At 49.9% G+C, this 18,967-nt stretch overlaps 1 protein-coding gene across 1 annotated transcript; it reads left to right on the top strand.

Moving 5' to 3' along the window:
• Positions 1-7,158: 7,158 nt before the first annotated feature.
• Positions 7,159-18,342, top strand: CLEC4F (C-type lectin domain family 4 member F). The gene is made up of 6 exons (XM_027131638.1): positions 7,159-7,219; positions 8,047-8,163; positions 10,635-11,753; positions 16,466-16,617; positions 17,511-17,629; positions 18,198-18,342. The coding sequence occupies exons 1-6, from the start codon at positions 7,159-7,161 to the stop codon at positions 18,340-18,342; spliced, it is 1,713 nt and encodes a 570-aa protein (XP_026987439.1).
• Positions 18,343-18,967: the final 625 nt, after the last annotated feature.

Genomic DNA, 18,967 nt, shown 5'->3' with positions numbered 1-18,967 from the left:
TCCCAGATGTTCATGGACCATCTTTTGTTCTCTGCCTTTGCTCCCGATGGGGAGACACATCAGGTTTCCCACTCTTCACAGAGACCGTGATCACAGACATCGGGTCCAAATCCCCCATCCAGGGGCCGAGGCAGGAATCCAGGCCCGCACCAGACAGGAGAGGAGCAGAGAGGAAGCAGAAAGGGTGCGGTGTGAGTGTGGGGTGGGCTCAGCAGAGCGGCCCTCCCCTCCTTGGGGTCCTAGTTAGGTGTCCTCTTTAGGGTCCTGGGGAGGGGACGTTTTCCTTCCGTGACTGTGACCAGCAGCCTGGTGTTCTGGGTCCAAAGGGGTCGGGGCTAAGGTCAGGGGCATTAGGAGGAATCTTGAAGGAACATGGGGCAATTGGGGTTTTTAAAATATGGTGATGGACGAGGGATGGGCAGTCAGCAATGGCGTCTACGAGGGAGCATTTGTTAGGCCAGCTCCAGGGACATCTGAGGTCTGAGGGGGCAAGGGCGTCAGGGAAGTGAAGACGGGCAAGTTCACAGGGGTGGATGTGCGGGCATGGAAGGCATCTATGTCTTCTCTAAGAAATACTTGGTTGTTTCTACTCTTCATAATTCGAAGTAGCGAGTTACGGGAGGATGTTATTTCTTCCCAGCGTCGGCTATGTGCTCATAGCACAAGCTGATGTAGAAATGAAATACAAATTGGGGGCTCAGGGCTGCCTCTAGGGAACTATCCCATTGTGTGTCCAAACATGACACTGCTCTCCATCTTGCTGTCACGCCTGGCGTGTTAGTCACCACGTCTGGGCTGCCACGCTGAGTAGCACGTGACCCTGCCCCACGCTCCAGCTTCTTCCCTGAGGTGGGCACGTGTCACCAGGGCAGCGGTTTCAGAGGCTTGCATTGTAAGGCCTAAAATTTCACTTATTGCCATGATATTTTCTGAGGCTTACAGGACCTCAAAAGCCTAACTTTGAGTTTCCCAGCTCTCACCAGATATGTCCCCACACCTGGCCAATTCCCCTTAACTGGACCAGCTGCACTCCACCCAGTCTTCAACCTACTGGGTTCCGCTAACCTGCTAGTCCAGAAACTGTTCAAACAAGCCCATCACATCCTCCTGCAGAACCAGGGACACACTATCCTCTTGTTCCTGCAAAGCTGGCCTCTCACGGCTCTTGCTGGTTCCCTCTGCTCCTGGGTGTAACCCCCGTGTGGCCCTGCAGGGTACGCAGTGTCCTCCTCCGGACTGTGACAGCATGTGACTAGTAAACTGCCGTGAATATTATCTGCCCAGCGTCAGATGTCATGTGTTTGGCCATCTTGTATTATTTGGGGCAGGAGATGCCTCCCTCACTGACTGAATGCATCCCCTCACAATTCATATGTTAAAACCCTAATCCCCACTGGGTTGGTATTAGGAGATGGGGCCTGTAGGAGGTAATTAAGTCACCAGGGTGGAGCCCTCATGATGGGATTCGTGCTCTTATAAGAAGAGACATGAGGGGCTTCCCTGGTGGTCCAGTGGGTAAGACTCCATGCTCCTAATGCAGGGGGCTTGGGTTCCATCCGTGGTCTGAGAACTAGATCCCGCATGCCGCAACGAAGATGCCACGGGCCACAACTAAGACCTGGTGCGGCCAAAGTAAATAACTAAATTTTTTTTTTTAAATAAGAGACATGAGAGCTTGCCTCTCTCTGTCTGCTCTCCATCCTGTGAGTTTACAACGGAAGACAGCCATCCACAAACCAGGAACAGAGCCCTCACCAGGGACTGAGTCTGCCAGCATCCTGACCTTGGACTTCCCAGCCTCCAGAACCGTGAGAAAGAAATTTCTCTTGTGTAAGCCTCTTAGACTGGGATGTTTTTGCTATAGCAGCCTGAATTGACTAAGACACTCACCACTGGGGTAAATAGGAAGTGATAAGAACAAGGCTGGCCAGGAATCTCTTGTTGGTCCTGATGTGAAGGGATGAATGGGACTCTCTGAACACTTCTCTGGAAAAGAATTTGAACTTGGAAATACCCAGGGATTGAGGCAGTTAACAGAAAGAAGTTGAGTTGGAAGGGCGCTGAGTTAGAGAAAGGCTGGAGGGGCCACCATGGGGCGCCTGCAGAAACTAAGAATACGCAGAAGCTGTGAGGCAGAGAAGCAAACCACATGAGGAATATATCTGGCAGAGAAAAGAGAATGGTGCAGAGGAGGGAATAGGCAAGACACAGAAGGGAGGGCAGCAGAGTGAAGGCCCAAGAGCCAGGCTGCTGAGGTTCCTGGAATCACCTCAGATGCAGTCCAGCCCTCCTGACACTCCTGGGTCCTGTGCACGTGTATCCTGCGATACGACCTGCCCCCATGACCCTGCCCATTGCTTTTTCTGCAAACTGAAGGAGCCTGGGTCAGTGAGGATGTATTTTTATTTGGAGTCTGTGCCCCACTCTGTAACCAACCAGTGTCGCATTGCCAGGCCCTCCTCCCTTCAGGAAACTGGGACGGCTGCTGCTTTGCCTTGCCGTGTGACCTTGGCTCACTTACCCCCGCAGGCAGGGCTTACCTCTCCAGTGAGGTCACTACACGGGTACCTGCCCTTCTGCTGGCAGTGGGTCCTTACCCAAGAAGTCCAGCATTGACAGAGCTTTAGTCCTTGTCTCAGGTCATGGACACGATAATATGTCTAATGAAATTCCAGGATTGTTTCCATTTTAAGCTGGAAAGTTGGGAGCCAAGGACAGGTGAGAATTTTGTCTCATCCAACTTGGGTATTTATTTTATTATAGTATTATATATTTTTTCTGATTCTGCAGGCTAACAATGATTGACATGCCTTCTCTGAATGTTGCAATGAAATGCTGTTGAAAAAAATCCATATTTTTGGAAGAGGAGGAGAAAGAAGAGGAGAAAAAATATTTGACCCACTCTTACTGACTGACTGATCCTAGCTCTTGTGAGCAGGTACATGCTATAATATTTTATTTTTCTGTTTTATGCTTTATTTGTCTATGCATCTATGTATCTATCTATCTTCCTTCTTTCCCCTCGTTCCTCCCTCCCTCTTCCTTCCTTCCTCCCTTCCCTCCCCTCCCCTCCCCTTCCCTCCCTCCCTCCTTCCCTCCCTTCCTTCCTTCCTTCCTTTCTTCCTTCTTTCCTTCCTTTCTTCCTTCCCTCCCTCCCTCCTTCCCTCCCTCCTTCCTTCCTTCCTTCTTTTTTTCTCTTTCTCATGTCATACCACAAAGCTATCTGTCTCCAGCCCTGCCCTTGGCTGCCTCTGCTTTGGCGCTGATGCCAGGCGGACTCTCCCCAATGGTGATCTGGGTAGCTCCAAGCTTAGAACCTCACAGCTCTGTAACTTCAGAGGAAAGAATTTCCCCTTTCCAATAGTTTCAGCAAAAGCCCAGCATTGGGTCACATGCCCAGCCCTGAAGCAGTAATGGAGGTCAGGGAGATGGGTTACGTTGACTGAGCCATAGGCTTAATCCTGGGCATTGGGTACGGGCTCAGCCTCACCCCTGCCAGAAGACTGAGCACGAGGGCAGGATGCTTCTCAAGACTAATCCCGGGAGAGATGCCTGAAGGAACGAGACTGTTAGTTCACAGCTGCCCAGGGCCCTGCTTGCAGCCGTGGGTCTCTTCCTTCCATCAAAACTGTGGGATCAGCCACTCCCAGCTGTTCACCCTGTGTTGTAAGGGGTTGATATGGCTGATCAAAAACTTCTGGGGTGTCTGAAGCTAAGGGTCTGCATCTCTAGGAGGACGGCCCTGTACCATTCAGCAGAGACAGGGACAACCAACCTGTGAGAGGTCCTGACCAATGAGTGGTTCTAAGTGTTAATGTATAAGACGTCCATTTGACTTTTTCTGGCCAGAGAACAGAGAAACCTCTCGGCAAGGATTAGAAACCTCCTGGTGCTTCTTTCCTGCTAGCAGATTATGTTCTTGTGGGAGGAATAAGAGCTGGGAGCCTGGAGTGGGGAGGGGATTGGGCACAGGGAAGGGGGCAAGAGGAGGAGTCCTGCTGATCAAGCCTGGAGGACTGTGCCCCTTCCTGGCCCAGACCTCGCCCTTCTAGCTGAGCAAGGGTTCTCCAAAGTTCTGCTTTTGAGGTTCTCTCAGCTTTTCAGGCCCAGGAGGAAACAGCTCCTGAGAGGGCTGACGTGGGCCCTTCCTGTATGTGGGGAAACAGAAACCAAGGCAGGCCCTTTCTTTTCTGCTGCTCCCCTGGGCCTCTTACAAGCCTCTTGGAGGGTACTTCTGGCAGCTCCCCTCCCACTTGGACACTCCTGGGGTCTCAGGCAGTGCTGTTATGGACTTCACATTTTCCTGTGTCCTCTCCTATCTGCTCAGCTTTCAACTGGCAGGAGGTAGCAGGCTTGTGGATGGTGGCTCTGTATTCTCCACACACACATACACACACACACACACACACACACACAACATGCACATATACACATACCATGCATATATACACACATATATACACACATAAACACATACACATATCAAACACACACACACCACACCACACATAAACATACACACATATACGCACACCACACACCACACATAAGCCTACACATATACACACATACACATATACACACACCACACATATACACACACATACACATATAAACACACACATACACACCATGCACACATATACTCATGCACACACGTATACACACACATGCATACACATATATCACACACATATACACATAATACACATACACATAACCATATACGCAATATTTGGATACACAATACACAAATATACACATATACAAATATACACATGCACACATATATCACACAATACATATATACACATACACACATACACACACACACTCACACACACACACACTGCCATAGCATCAGGAGCTGGGTGTAGGCAGGCACTCCCCTCCTCGCCCTGCCGACGAGCTGTGCTCCCAGCTGGCTGTGGCTGCGTTGACAGTGGCCGTGCATGACACAGGCTCCTGCTGGACCTAAGCTGCTCTCCTGGCCTGGCCGCAGGAGGAGGCAACGTTCAGTGTGGCTTCTCCACCACGGAAGCCGGACAGTGGGCTTCTCAGGTGGTGCTCGGGGCCCTATGGGAGGCTGACTCCAGCATTTGGGAAAACACTGTGGGAATAAGATGCAGGGACTGAAGGTGAAAACGGGAAAAATCAACACAATTTCGATGGAACAAGCAACTTGCAAGGAAACTGACATCTCGTAAATGGGCCGCTGGTGAGATAGGGGACAAAGCCATAATTAGATTTTCATGAGATAAAGAAAATGTGATCCATTTCGATAAGATTGTAACTCTGGACTGATGGGGAACCGACGAGCGAGAATCTACAGTCATCCTCAGAGCTGACTTCAGGAGGGCTGCCTTGACTAGCCATTGGGGCTACTGATTCTGTCCAGCTGGTCACCCCCATGGGGGTGGGAACTTGGGGCTGCACAGCTCCACTGGGATGGCTCACTCCTAGGTCTTGGTCCAGAAGCAGCAGGAACCCCCTGACGCAGTGTTTGTTCCTCCTGGGAGTTACAGGTCTCATTGTAAAGCAGCACGTTGGCTTACCCTGCAGTTTCTTCTGAGTTAGTCCTGAACCTGATCAACTGAGGGGAGCACGGATGCAGTCAGCTTGAGGTGAGATCTTGGATTACGTTAGGTCCTCTTTGATGTTTTCTGACATCACTTCTGACACTAGATGTGTGGTGTTTTCTGACATCAGCTGAGTGTCCTACAATTCAATTCAATTCTGACACCCACCCCTGGAGTTAGCACAGACCCCACAGGTGAGGGGCTCAGTCCCACAAGACCACCCCAACTTCAGATGCCAGGTGCAGGCAGGCTCTCCAGGCAACCACACTTCTGCCCAGACGACGGCAAATCTGGGGAACCCCATGACCCCTCTCAGGTCGATAATTCACTAGAATGACTCACAGAACTCAGGAAAACACTGTAATTACTTTTTTTTTTTTTTCTTTTTTTTGCGGTACGCGGGCCTCTCACTGCTGTGGCCCCTCCCGCTGCGGAGCACAGGCTCTGGACGCGCAGGCTCAGCGGCCATGGCTCACGGGCCCAGCCGCTCCGCAGCATGTGGGATCTTCCCAGACCGGGGCACGAACCCGCGTCCCCTGCATCGGCAGGCGGACTCTCAACCACTGCACCACCAGGGAAGCCCTGTAATTACTATTAAAGTTTATGATGAAGGATACAAATGAAGAGCGCCATGCAGGGGTACAGAAGTACAGAAGGGGCCTGGCAGCATGGGAGCCTCTGTCCCCATGGAGGTGGGGTGCAACACCCTTCTAGTATGTAGGCGTGTTCACCAGCCAGGAAACTTCTTGAAAACTCCTTGAATCTCTCTTGGTGTTTATGAGCTTTTATAACCCAATAAGAGAGGTGAGAGTTTAGTCTTTCTGAGACTATCTCCCATCTAGAAGCTATCTAGGGGTGTATTCTCAGTCCCCTTGTTAGCATAAACTCAAGTGTTGTTGAAAAGGGTTTGTTTTGAATAACAAAAGACACTCCTGTCACTCAGAAAATTCCAAGCATTTTAGGAGCTCTGTTCTAGGGACCGGGATTGAGACGAAATAAGTTTTTTATTCCACTAGAATCCCTTTCTTGTCATGCCAGGTGTGAGGTCCTGAGTGGGCAGAGAGTCACCTCAGCCCTTCCTTTGACCTGCAAACACCTGCTTACACTGACCCAGCCTCCTCCCTTACCTGACCTCCTGTTATTTAAGAGCGTCTGGGGCTGGGATTAAGAGTCAGCCATGGGTCACAGGATGTTTTTTCTGCAAAGCTGAGAAAGAACCCCTGACCCCCTCCTAAGTGGCCGGTGAAAAGTGTCTGTGACATTGAGGCAGAGGTTAGTGTTTGGGGCTACACTGGAGCACGGAGAGGGGGAGGATGGGCCTGAGGGGAGGGCAGAGAATGGTGCTGAGGGAGCGGGAGAATGGGGGTGCAGACTGGCGCCTGGGAGACTTGAGGGGAAGAGCCCAGATGGGGCGCTTCTGCAAAGTCAGCAGCGGAGGGAGGCAGGCAGAGCTGGTTAGGAATGACTCAGGAGCATATAAATCGGGGTATCGCAGCTTCACTTCCCACCACTGCTGGCCCGCAGCGTGACCTTTAGGAGCCCGGGTCAGGGATAGTACTGGAGGATGAAGGAAGCAGAGATGAGGGGTGACGAGGTCCGCTTCTGCACAGGCAACCAGAGTGTCTCCCTGTGCTCCCGAGGTGAGAAAACTGGGGCCCCAGCCCGTCCTCGCCAGGGACTGGCCTGCTGGGCCCCAGCCCCCCGCCAGTTTCCTCAGCCCCTGCTTGGCAGGCTCAGTGCTGGCTCAGCTTCCAGAATTAGCAGGCAGGGCAGAAGGTGAGGCAGGTGAGGACAGAGAGCCTGCGGCCCACACCCAGTCTCCATGTGAAATCTCCCCGGACCCTTTTCCTTGGGGATGGCAACCTGGCGAGAGAAAGAGAGTGAACTTTGAATTTAGGGGGACTGGTTTTGAATCCCATCTCTGCACACTGGGCTGGTCCCATGAGGCCTTAGGGACTCGTCTCTCCCCCTTGTAGTGGGTTTCCCTGTACACTCAGCCCCCAGACTCCCAGGCATAGCCTTTTTAGGACACCCATGGGGTACTTTCTGACCCAGCCAGGGAGGCTCCAGGACTGACCCATGTCAACCCCCAAGGGCTCTGCGTCTCACCCCGGTCAGGATCGATGGAGAAAGGCTGGCCCTGGGGCGCTGAGGTCAGAGTTCCTGCTGGGTCTCCTGCCCTCCCTTCTTTCTGCTTTCATTCAAATGACACCTTGGTTGTGCCAGGTTCTGTGCCCTGTGCACGCCTTCCAGGCTCCAGGCCGTGGTCTTCTCTTAGCCTTTATGTTGCTACCACAGCCTCCACGAGCCCTGGTGCACGTCTGCGAGCACTCATTGCCCTTCCCCAAGGTTAAGTGTGGCAAGTGTTCTCAGCCCCAGCGGGCAGCCAGGAGAGGGAACCCAAGAGGCGGAGCCTGTCTGCCCGCACAGCACAGTCTCCTCCCGGACCCTGGCTTCTCCCCTGCAGGGCTGGACCCCGGGGCAGTGGCTCCTGCAGCCCCCAAGATGCCGAGGCATTTGCAGGCCATCCTGGCCTTTCTGGCCACGACCGTGGTCTCCTCTCTTGTGGCTCTCTTCATTGTGGGTAAGCTCCTAGGTGACCCGAACTCGGCTGACTCTCTCCTTCCTACCTCAAGGTCCCAAAGAGCCCCAGATGTACGCCCTCTACTCCCAGGAGGGTCACTCCACCTCTAGTCCCAGGCCCGAACCAGAGCTTTCCTGGGACCTGACCAAGGCCTGTCCAAGGGGAGCCTCCCAAGAGATGAGGCCCATGAGGGGAGCTCTGAGGGGTCGTTGGTGCCGTCTTCCCCCATCCCCTCTGGAACCCTGAGTGGAGGTAGGGCAGCCTGTTCCTCCAGGCTCAGTGCTGAGGGATTATGCCGACCTGGGAATGGGGTATCTCAGCTTTACAGCACCGAAGACCTGCACTGGAGACATACGCCTCCCTCCAAGAGTTTCCGGAACACAACAGTACTGGGCAGTTCCTCAAGGCACACGACTGTAAGTAGCCACAGTAGGGGGTGGGTGGGAGGGAGCTGGGACCTTGGATGCCCAGACCCTTCGGACACGCTTCTTCCCTGATACCCTCAGGGCCACGCTCCTCACAGAAAGGCATTATCTTGCTTTTTTTTAAAATGGATTTTTTGAGGTATAATTGGCACATAATACAGTATACATATTTAAAGCCTACAAACTAAGTTTTGACATACGTATAAACACGTGAAACATCATCACCATCAAGATAATGAACATATTCAACACCCTCCCCGCAAAGTCCACTTGTACCCTTTGTCATCCTCCCTCTCTTCTCCTCCTTTCGTTCCCAGGCAACCACTGACCTGCTTGCTGTAATATAGATTACTCGGCTTTTTCTAGAGTTTTATATAAAAGGATTTATAGTACATACTCTTCTTTTGACCTTTATCAGTCATGTGATTTGTGAATATTTTCCTTTAGTCTGTGGCTTGTCTTTTTATTCTCTTAACAAAATTTAAATTTTGCTGAAGTCTAATTTATCCACTTTTTATTTCTTTTACGGATTGTCCTTTTGGTCTGTATCTAAGAAATCTGCCTATACCAAGGTCACAGAGACATTCTTCTATGTTTCCTTCTGGAAATTTTATAGTTTTTGGGTTTTACATTTAGGTCTATGATTCATTTTGAGTCAATTTTTTGAATAATGATGCAAGGTTTGGTTTGAAGCTCATTTTTTCTTTTTGCATATGGGTATACAATTGTAGAAACAATTATCCTTTCTCCTTTGTATCTTTGTTGGAAATCAATCGTCCATACAGGTGTGGGTTCTCTATTCTGTTCCATTGATCGAAGGCCCTCCTGGTCTTACCTCAGCACAGTGGCTGAGGTCTCACACACTTACCTAGGCAGGGCTTTAGAAATAGGGCAGGAATCCTCCAGAAAGGGTCCTTGCCTACTTGGGTTCTTCTCCCTATTCCTGAAAGGAGGCTGGAATGGGAGCCTCACACCATGAATGTCTGAACTTACGTCCTAGCTCATGAGGTTCACAGAGGGTGCTAGAAGAACCAGAGAGAGCTGCAGGTGGATTTGGTAGGAAAAACCATGCAGATGGAAGGGGCTACAGAGTTTCCTTGAATGACCCCAATGACCAAAGCCTTTCACTCGGGTCTCCCACATCCTCAAATTGTTCTATAAGGACCCTTGCCCTACATAACATTGGGGGTGCCAGCCCTTTAAAAGGCTGTTGCAGCTCCGGGTTCAGTGTCACCTGGAGGACTTCCACCATAGCCTTATGATTGAGCAGAATGCTTCCTCCACGGGTACCTATTTTATTTTGTTTCTGTTTTTTTCACCCCATGAATTTGTGATCAGAAACTTTCTAAAATTTCTATATTTGTGGCCTACATGTTCTTGTGGGGTTTTTTTGCGGTACGCAGGCCTCTCACTCTTGTGGCCTCTCCCATTGTGGAGCACAGGCTCCGGATGCGCAGGCTCAGCGGCCATGGCTCACGGGCCCAGCCGCTGCGCGGCATGTGGGATCTTCCCGGACTGGGGCACGAACCCACGTCCCTGCATCGGCAGGCGGACTCTCAACCACTGCGCCACCAGGGAAGCCCTGGCCTACATGTTTTTTAGGTAGTAAAAATTGTGTATCAAGAGGCTTCACGCTTAGTGTACAAATACAGTGTAGGACTAAATATGGGCTTTATTCTTACCTATTTTCTTTACCATAATGACCCATCTAGTGGTGAAATTTCAGTGGAATTAAACATCAACAGCTGTCAATGATATCATCAGTTATTTTCAAGTTCAATTACAATGGCAAAATAATCCAGTAGGCAAGTATTTCAGTCCTTCTGCTCCCCAGTTCACATGGGATAGTTAAGTAGGCCTTTATTTCGTTTTTGGGTTTACATTCTCAGGCGCCCATTCCCAGGGTCTGGGTGGTTACAGGCTTCTTGAGGAGAACTCATAGACATTTCCCTTGGAAATCTTAAGAACACTCTGGTTGGCCCACGTAACGAATGGCTTCCCTATGTAATGGGCCTCTTAGCTGCCTTCTCCATTTCCTCCCTCCAGATCCCTACCACTTTGGCAGGGAGGCAGAGCTGCAAGAGGCTATCCAGATGTTTAAAGGGCATGTGGAGAATTCCAGCACCTGGAGCGTGGAGATCCAGATGTTGACGTACAGGGTGGACAATGTCAGTTCTCAGATCCAGATGCTCGGTGGTCATCTGGAAAATGCCAGTGTTGACCTCCAGATGGTAAAAGGCATCTTAAAGGATGCCAGCAACTTGAGTTTCCAGACCCAGATGTTAAGAAGTTCCTTGGAGGGGACCACTTCTGAGATGCAGAAGCTAAAGGGAGATCTGGAAGACACACAAGCTTCACATTCCCAGATCCAGAGTTTCTTAAGAAGCGGTTTAGAAAACACTAGCACTGAGCTCCATATGTTAAGCAGAGGCTTAGAAAATGCCAACACGGAGATCCAGGTGTTGAAGGCAGGGTTAGAAACGGCAGATGCTCAGGTCCGATTGGCAAACAGTAGTTTAAAGAATGTTAATGCCCAGATCCATGTTTTGAGAGGCGATCTGGATAGTGTCAATGATTTAAGGGCCCAGCAGAAAGTTTTAAGAAGTAGTTTGGAAGGTGCTACTGTTGAGATGCAGAAGCTAAAGGGAAGTCTGCAAAATACAAATGCTTTAAACTCCCAGACCCAGGCCTTTATAAAAGGCAGTTTAGGCAACACCAGTGCTGAGATTCAGGTATTAAGAGGTCATTTGGAAAGGGCTGGTGATGAGATTCGCCTGTTAAAAAGAGATTTGGAAACTGTCACTGCCCAGACCCAAACAGTAAATGGTCGCCTGGAACAGACAGACGCTCAGATGCGAGTATTAAAAACAGAGCTAGAAAGCGCCATTGCCTTAAGTTCCAAGATTCAGGTGTTAGATGGTCTTTTGAGAAACGCCAGCCGAGAGATACAGACCTTAAAACAAGGAATGAAGGATGCTGCGGCCTTAAATTCCAAGACCCAGATGTTAGAGAGAAATCTGCAGGAGGCCAGAGCTGAGGTCCACAGGTTGAAAGAGGATTTGGAGAACACCAAAGCAATGACTACGAAAATCCAGGAGGAGCAGGGTAGCCTGGAGACCCTCCGCGCAGCGTCTGCTTCACAGGAGCAGCTCCAGAGGACCCAAAGTAAGTTAGAGGCGGGGCTGGGGAGGGTAGAGTCTCCTGTCCCTTCAGCCTTTTGATTACTTCTACATGCACCCCCCTGGGAAGAAGTGTGGGTGCTGGAGAGGGTCTGGACCCCACCAAAGGCGGCATAATCCCTGCTTATCATCTGACCAGAGTGACAAAACAAACATCTGGGAAACAAATGAGATCTGGTGGAGGTGTGTAACAGAGACAGAGTGTGCTAGCACGGCCTTATTTCCGACTTCCTGCTAGCCCAGATGCTGTGATTTTCCTCAAGTTGTTCACCTTCTCTGACCTTCACTTTTCTCATCTGCAAAGTGGAGACACTAATATCTGCTTCCAGTGAGGATCAAATGAGTTAACACACAGAAAGCATTTAACTAAGTACCCAGCATTCTTGCATTCATCTGACAAAACTGTTTTGAGGCCCTAGGATGTGTCAGGAGCATAAAGATGAACAAGATGTGATGCCTACCCCTGAAGCTTGCAGGCGGGTAGAGCAGCCTTGCACAAAAGGCGTAAGAGGTGCTATGTTGGGAGCAGGTCTAAAAACTGGGGTTGGGGAGGAGCAAAAAAGAAGGAAAAGAAGGGATCTTCACCGGGCTGATGTCCTCTGGTGTAGACAAGGATCTTCCAAGGGGGGAGGAAATCTTCCGGGGGAGAAAGGATCAAAAGATGCTTCGATGGTAATTTGGCCCTTGAACTGAGTCCTGAAGGACCAGTAGGTGCTCGCCAAGCAGATAGGATAAGGGAACAGCAGGTCACAGGCATGGAGATGTGAACCATGAGGTTCCAGAAACTTCAGGCAGTTCTGTCTGACAGGACTGTGGCCAAGTGGGTGGTTGATGAGGCACAGGCTGAAAGGACAGTAGCCAGGGGCCAGAGTGGTGGCTTTCAAACTGTTTTGAATGTAACTACAGCATGAAATCCATCTTACATTGTGACCCAGTATAATTATGTGTCACATACACACACTCACACACACACACACATTTCAGAAAGCAAAACGTTTACCACATGAATGGTAATATTTTATAATCTGTTATTTATAATAGATTATAATCTACTTTAATATTTTATAATATTATTTATTATTATTATAAATATTATTTTATAATCTATTCTCCAAAAAACCCTACAACCTGAGTACAACCCATTAGTGGGTTGATGACTGTGGCTGGAAAAACACTATGTGAAGAAGGAAGGCAGACCTGGAGAGACACCAGCTAGATGCGGAAGGCCTCTGAGCTTGGATTTCTTTTTTTTTTAATGTACTTTTAAATTTTAAAAAAAATGTTTACTTATTTGGCTTCATTGGATCTTAGTTGTGTCACACGGACTCTTTAGTTGCGGCATGCGAACTCTTCGTTGTGACATGTGGGATCTAGTTCCCTGACCAGGGATTGAACCCAGCCCCTCTGCATTGGGAGTACAGAGTCTTAGCCACTGGACCACCAGGGAAGTCCCTGAGCTGGGGTTTTGTCCTTCAGGAAATGAGGATCTATCGAAGGGCTTCAAGGGGGCTGGCTAGATGGGTCTCCAGGCTGAGACAGGGAATAAAAGAGGAAGATAAGCAGCAAGATTTGGACATGCTGAGTCTGAGATGCTTTGGGGGTATTCAAGTGGCCATCATCTGCAGGCTGTCTGGAGAGTAGGAGAGGGGCCCTGCTGTGCAGAGAGATGCAGGAGCCCTGGGTGTGCTGGTTCTGGTTGTGGCAGTGGGAGTGGGGAGTTTGCATGAGATAAAACGCTTCGTGAGGAGGAGGCTGAGGGTGGAAACAGGAAGTCAACCTTTAGGTGGCAAGAAGGGAAAGAGGTGTTTTTGAAGGATACTGGAGAAGGCAGTCTCAGAGGCAGGAGGACAACTAGGAGATGTGCAGTTGGGGAAGCCAAGGAAGGAGAGCATTTCAAGAAGGGAGTGGCTAATTCTGGCAAATATCTAAGAGAGGCCAGGTAAAAAAATCAATAAGCAACCGCTAACTTCAGGCAATTAGTAAGTCATTGGAATAAAGTTTCAGTGGAGAGTTGTATGTGGCCTGGAGGCCAGACCATGGTCAGTGGGGCGTGAATGAGAGATCAGGTGCCCAAGTCATTCAGGGGTCTTAGCTGAGAAGAGGAGAGAGATGAGGCCAAGGTGAAGGGGATGGAAGGGTAGAAGGGGGGATTAAAAAACAACCTGTATCTTTCATACTAATATCACAAAACTTACATATTAATTATAGACAATGTGGCAAATATTGAAAAATAGAAAGATGAGACTATGACAACTTGTATTTCTGTAAAAATGTCCATTTCTACAATAAGAACCCACTGCTAATATTTTGGTGTACTTCCTTGAGAGGGTTTTTCTAAATTAGGATAGGCTTGATCTGCGGGTCAGAAAAAGGCACCAGCGAAGAGGGAGGAGATTGAAGGAGAGAGAGACCCGGGGGGTGGGGTGGGGTTGGGGAGACAGTGGTGGATGGGGGGAGACAGAAAGAGAGAGAGAGGAGAGAATGAAATGCACAGCTGAGTGATTGGCCTTGAAGGGTTGGGATAGTACTTGAACCTCTGAGGCTGGGAGGGGAGGAGGTGTGGAAGTAGATGTTCACCCAGGTTTGCAGATGTGGGTACACGACACTGAGGGAGCTTGACATTTAGTGGTGTCTCTGCAGAGCAGGCGGTCCCTGGTGAGAGAAGAGGGAGGGAATTGTGAGGGAGGGGGCCATTTGGAGCATCTGCTGAAAAGATGGGGCTGACAAATGAGGGGCTTGACAGACAGCGCTGAGGACCAACTCTACTGTTTTGCTCTGCTGCCCTCTGTCAGGAGCCTGGAAGTCTTCTCTTCTTAATGGCTCTCCTATGCTGTCCTCTTAACTCCCTCCTATATCTTGCTACTGCTTTGGTACGGACCAATGCTTCTCCACCTTGGGGACACAGTGGAATCACCCAATGAGCTTTTCAAGAATGATGCCTGGAACGAACCTCCAGAACTCTGACTTTTCTTTGGGGAGAGGGGTGGTTCTGGGATGCAGCCTGGGCATCAGAGTTTTTTAAAAGCTCCCTAGGTGGTTCTAATGGGCAGTTGGGGCTAAGAACCATTAGTTTAACTTCTTCTTAAAGGGCCACACAGTCGATATTTTGGGCTTTTGGCCGAACAGTCTCTGTTGCAACATCTCTGCTGTTGTAATGATGAAGGAGCCAAAGACAGTCTGTAAACTAAAGGGCATGGCTGTGTTCCAATAAAACTTTATTTATAAAAAGAAGCTGCTGGTGGGCTGTAGTTTACCTAGTCCTTGGTTTAGACTGCTGTTTCTCAGACTTTGGAGTGTGTCAGAATCACTTGTTAAAACGCAGATTGTCAAAAAACAATTTTGGATTCAGCGGGTCTGGGGTGAGTCTGAGAATCAGCATTTCTACCAAGTTCCCAGGTGCTGATGCTGCCGGTCCTGGGACCACACTTTGAAAACCCCTGGTTTACACACTCACCATTTATTATTCAGACATTGCAGTTGTGTTGTAATCGGTGTCTCTGGCCCGATTAAGATTGCCTTCTTCCTGTTGAGCGTCCACACCGTCACCAGGCTGACATTTTCACAGTGCAAATCTAAGCATATCATGATCCTTCTTTAAAACCCTTCAGGGCTTCCCACTGCTCACAGGAAAAATCTTCCAAACTCCTTTACATGGGATGTGCGATCTTGTGCTGGTGAACCTGTCCGTGTTCATTTCCCATCCCTTGTGCACTGACCGTTCCAGTACTTGAACAGATCAGGCTATGCCATGCTGTTTCACACCTTCATGCTTTTGCGACTACTCTGTCCCCTGCCTGGAATGCTCTCCTTGGTACTGCCTATCTGGAACACTCTTCCTCAGTCTTTTAAGACTCAGCTCAAGTGACCTCTCACCTAAGGTGTCCTTCCTGAGCCCCACTTCCAGCCCAGGTGAAATAGACCACACCCTCTTTTGTGCCTCTAACATGCAATGGTTTTCAATCAATGCATCTTCAACACCGTTTTGAGCATCTGTCTCATTTACTAGACAGTGATTTCCTTGAGGGCATGAATCATGTCTTACTGATTTCTCTATAACAGTCCCTGATCCATAGAAGTTGAGGAATGTTGAACAGAAGAATAAATGAATGAATAAGTGAGTCTGTTTTGGCACCATTTCAAGCAGCTGTGATAAGGATGATGTTAAAGAAGAGAGAGTGTCAGGACAGGAGAGATGAAACAGCTGAACGAATCAGGGTGTGTGCTCACGGGATGAGCTATTAGAGTCTGAAATTGTGAGGTCAGGCAGACCAGGGGATGAAGAGGTCCTAAGTGTGGTCCTGGTTGTGGGCAGCTGAAGTGGATGGAGATGAAATCAAGGAAATGAGGGACGCTACAGGTTGGCTGTGAACTCTCCCAGGGAAATGGCAGGAATCGAGGTGCAGAGAACTGTCAGGTGATAGCAATGAGTTGGGAAAGAGGGTAGTATAGCTAGGAAGCAGGAGCCTCGAAAGAGCATTGCTGGGTAGCAGAGCTGTCTGAATATCCCCGGAGTGATGGAGCCAGATGTCCTGAGCTGCTGCTGGGCAGTGGGCTGGGAGTGAACCCTCCCAGACCGTGCCCCTGCAGCACTGGGCATCAAGCATTGCATGGGCTTGTGACCCTCAGTGGTCAGTCCCTGGACAGATCAGGGTCCACAGCCAACTCCTGGCTCTCTCTCCTCCCCTACCTTTGCTCCAGATCAACTCCTCCAGCTGATCCTGCAAGGCTGGAAGTCCTACAGTGGGAGCCTGTATTACTTTTCTCTTGCCAAGAAGACTTGGGAGGAGGCTGAGCAGTTCTGTGTGTCCCAGGGAGCCCACCTGGCCTCGGTGACCTCTGAGGAGGAGCAGGTCAGAGCTGTGGGCTTGGGTGGTGCTGCTGGGGTTGAGGTGGTATCAGGGACTTTGGTGCTTTGGCCTTCCCCCTCTTGGAGTGGGCATGGCGGAGATCTTCACGCCGCCTCTGTCAGTCAGGGAGCAAATATTTAGTGAATTGTGATGAGCATCTTGCTCTGGACGTACAAGCACTGACAGCAAACCCCAATGTCCTTAGTGAATGAGGGAGACACCCAGAGGAGTCAGCAGAGAAGAAGGGCAGAGGGAGGTGGCACCCTTAATGTGTTGGGTGCAACCTTCCCTCCCCATTCCCTCATTTTTCTCTCAGTCTTCCTCTCTAGTTGTCAATCTTGATTTTCATGTCAGTTCATCTAATGGCTATGGAAGGTCCATGAGCAGAAGATGCAGGCTTCTTGGGAAGTCCAGACACACATATGAGTTTGAGGACCACCAAAGGCAATAGAGCCCTAGAGTGGCCCATATGCCGAAGCTTCTTATCAGAAGTTACTAAGGTTATTGACAAGGGCCCACTGTAGGTTTGGTCAAATTTAACTTACAGACCTGTCCAACCCTTGTGATTCTCCTGAGACTGTTCTTGTCTGTCCGCCAAAGGACATGCTATTTTGTAAAACACATCTTCTTAAAAAAACTGTGACCAGATCTGTCTTTGTCCCAGTAAGGCCACACTCCTCACCAGGTCAACATGGGAGAGCTGGACTTTCCTGAGGTGACCTGGCTGCTGCCCTAGATCTGGAAAACCATGGAACGCATAGGGAGGGGGCCCAGCTCCTGGAAAGTGGGCTTTATGTCCCTGGGACTAGGGAGGGCGTGGCTTGGATTCCTCTTCCATGCGGCCTGGTGAACAAGCTCCTCACACGAGGTCACACGACCCTGCCTTTCCTCCACAGGCATTTCTGGTACAGTTCACAAGTGCCTCTTACCACTGGATTGGGCTCACTGACAGCGATTTTCAGGGCTTCTGGCGCTGGGCGGATGGCACACCATTCAACAGTGCCGGGAGCAGTGCGTGAGTCCAGCCACTGTCTGGTGCCGTCCCAGGCACTGTCTCGGGCAGGCCTGGCTAGAGACTCTGTCCTGTGTGTGTATCCCTGCCCATGAAGTGTTAGTGTTCTGTGTGATATATGTGTATGATGTGTGTGTGTGATGTGTGTGTGATGTGTGTGTACACCAGCATAGCTGTGATCCTCGCCTGGACCCCTAAACGGGGGCATCAGAACAGGACAGGTCCTGGGCTGGCAGGCAGCCTATGAGTGGGTCTTTCTGTTTTGTTGTGTTTTGTTTGTTTTTGCCTATCCTATACCCTACTACTTAGGCCTGGTCCCAAGGAGCTTTGCCCCCATCTGAAGGTACCTGAATATGAATTCTGGGTGGGGACTTGCAGCTTCAGACACCCTTCCCATCCCTCCTTTCTCAGTAACTAAGGACAACCTCAGCAGAGCCATCCTGAGGACACCACTGGCCCCATCCTGGGGCTACCAGGGTATTAGGGACCTGTGTCACTTCAGCTCCTTATGCCACAGCAGGGCAAAGGGACACTTCTTTCATCTAGCATAATAAAGCCCTCTTGTTTCCAGGTTTTGGGACAGGAATCAGCCGGACAACTGGCTACACGAGAATGGGCATACGGAAGACTGTGTTCACATGCAGCGGAAGTGGAATGACATGTACTGTACCGCCCTCTACCAGTGGGTCTGCAAGAAGCCCATGGGCCGGATGTAGCCTGAAGGCAGGCGGAGCTGAACCCCTTCTCCAGGATGCCTTGGGAGCCTCTGAACTCAGCTTGCTCTCTGGGGCCTTCCACTTGGCCTTTGTTTCTCCTGCCCTGTCCTTTTGAAAAAATCTTTCCAACATGTTTACCTCATGTGACCCAGCACAAGCAATATCTCCTCAAGGCAAGAGCCTTGTTTTGCCTCTGTATCTCCCTTGGCAACCAGCACAGGCCTGTCAGGCAGCAGGTCCTCAATAAATACTCGGATGAACTAAAGTTTGGACTTGTCTCTGTGACAGCTGCCAGGCTTGCTGCTCCCTGCCTTGGTTCCCTTCCCTTGGGGTACCTTCTGTCTTGAAACAGGCATACCTTGTTTAAGGGCTTTATAGCTAGGAACTTCCAGTTGGTTTGTTGAAAACAGCAGAGGTTTAACACAAACTACAGGGACTTGGGAGGGGTATGAATTCCCAGAAAGTCATAGACACCCCAGGTGTTCTCTGTACTTTCTTTGTAGAGGGTGGGGCTGGAGCTGGATTTTTCCAGCCCTTTAAATAACTCCAAAAACTCATTTCTCTCGGGTTGCTGGCTTTATCTTGTCTTCGGACTTCTAACTCTCAGAGCCATTTCTCTGACTCT

Source organism: Aethalodelphis obliquidens, unplaced genomic scaffold (assembly GCF_003676395.1).
Source record: "Aethalodelphis obliquidens isolate GAN/ISIS:26980383/991018 unplaced genomic scaffold, ASM367639v1 scaffold40, whole genome shotgun sequence".
In the NCBI taxonomy this organism is placed as follows: domain Eukaryota; kingdom Metazoa; phylum Chordata; class Mammalia; order Artiodactyla; family Delphinidae; genus Aethalodelphis; species Aethalodelphis obliquidens.
The sequence above is the reverse complement of the archived record's forward strand: the minus strand, read 5'-3'. Positions and strand labels throughout refer to the sequence as shown.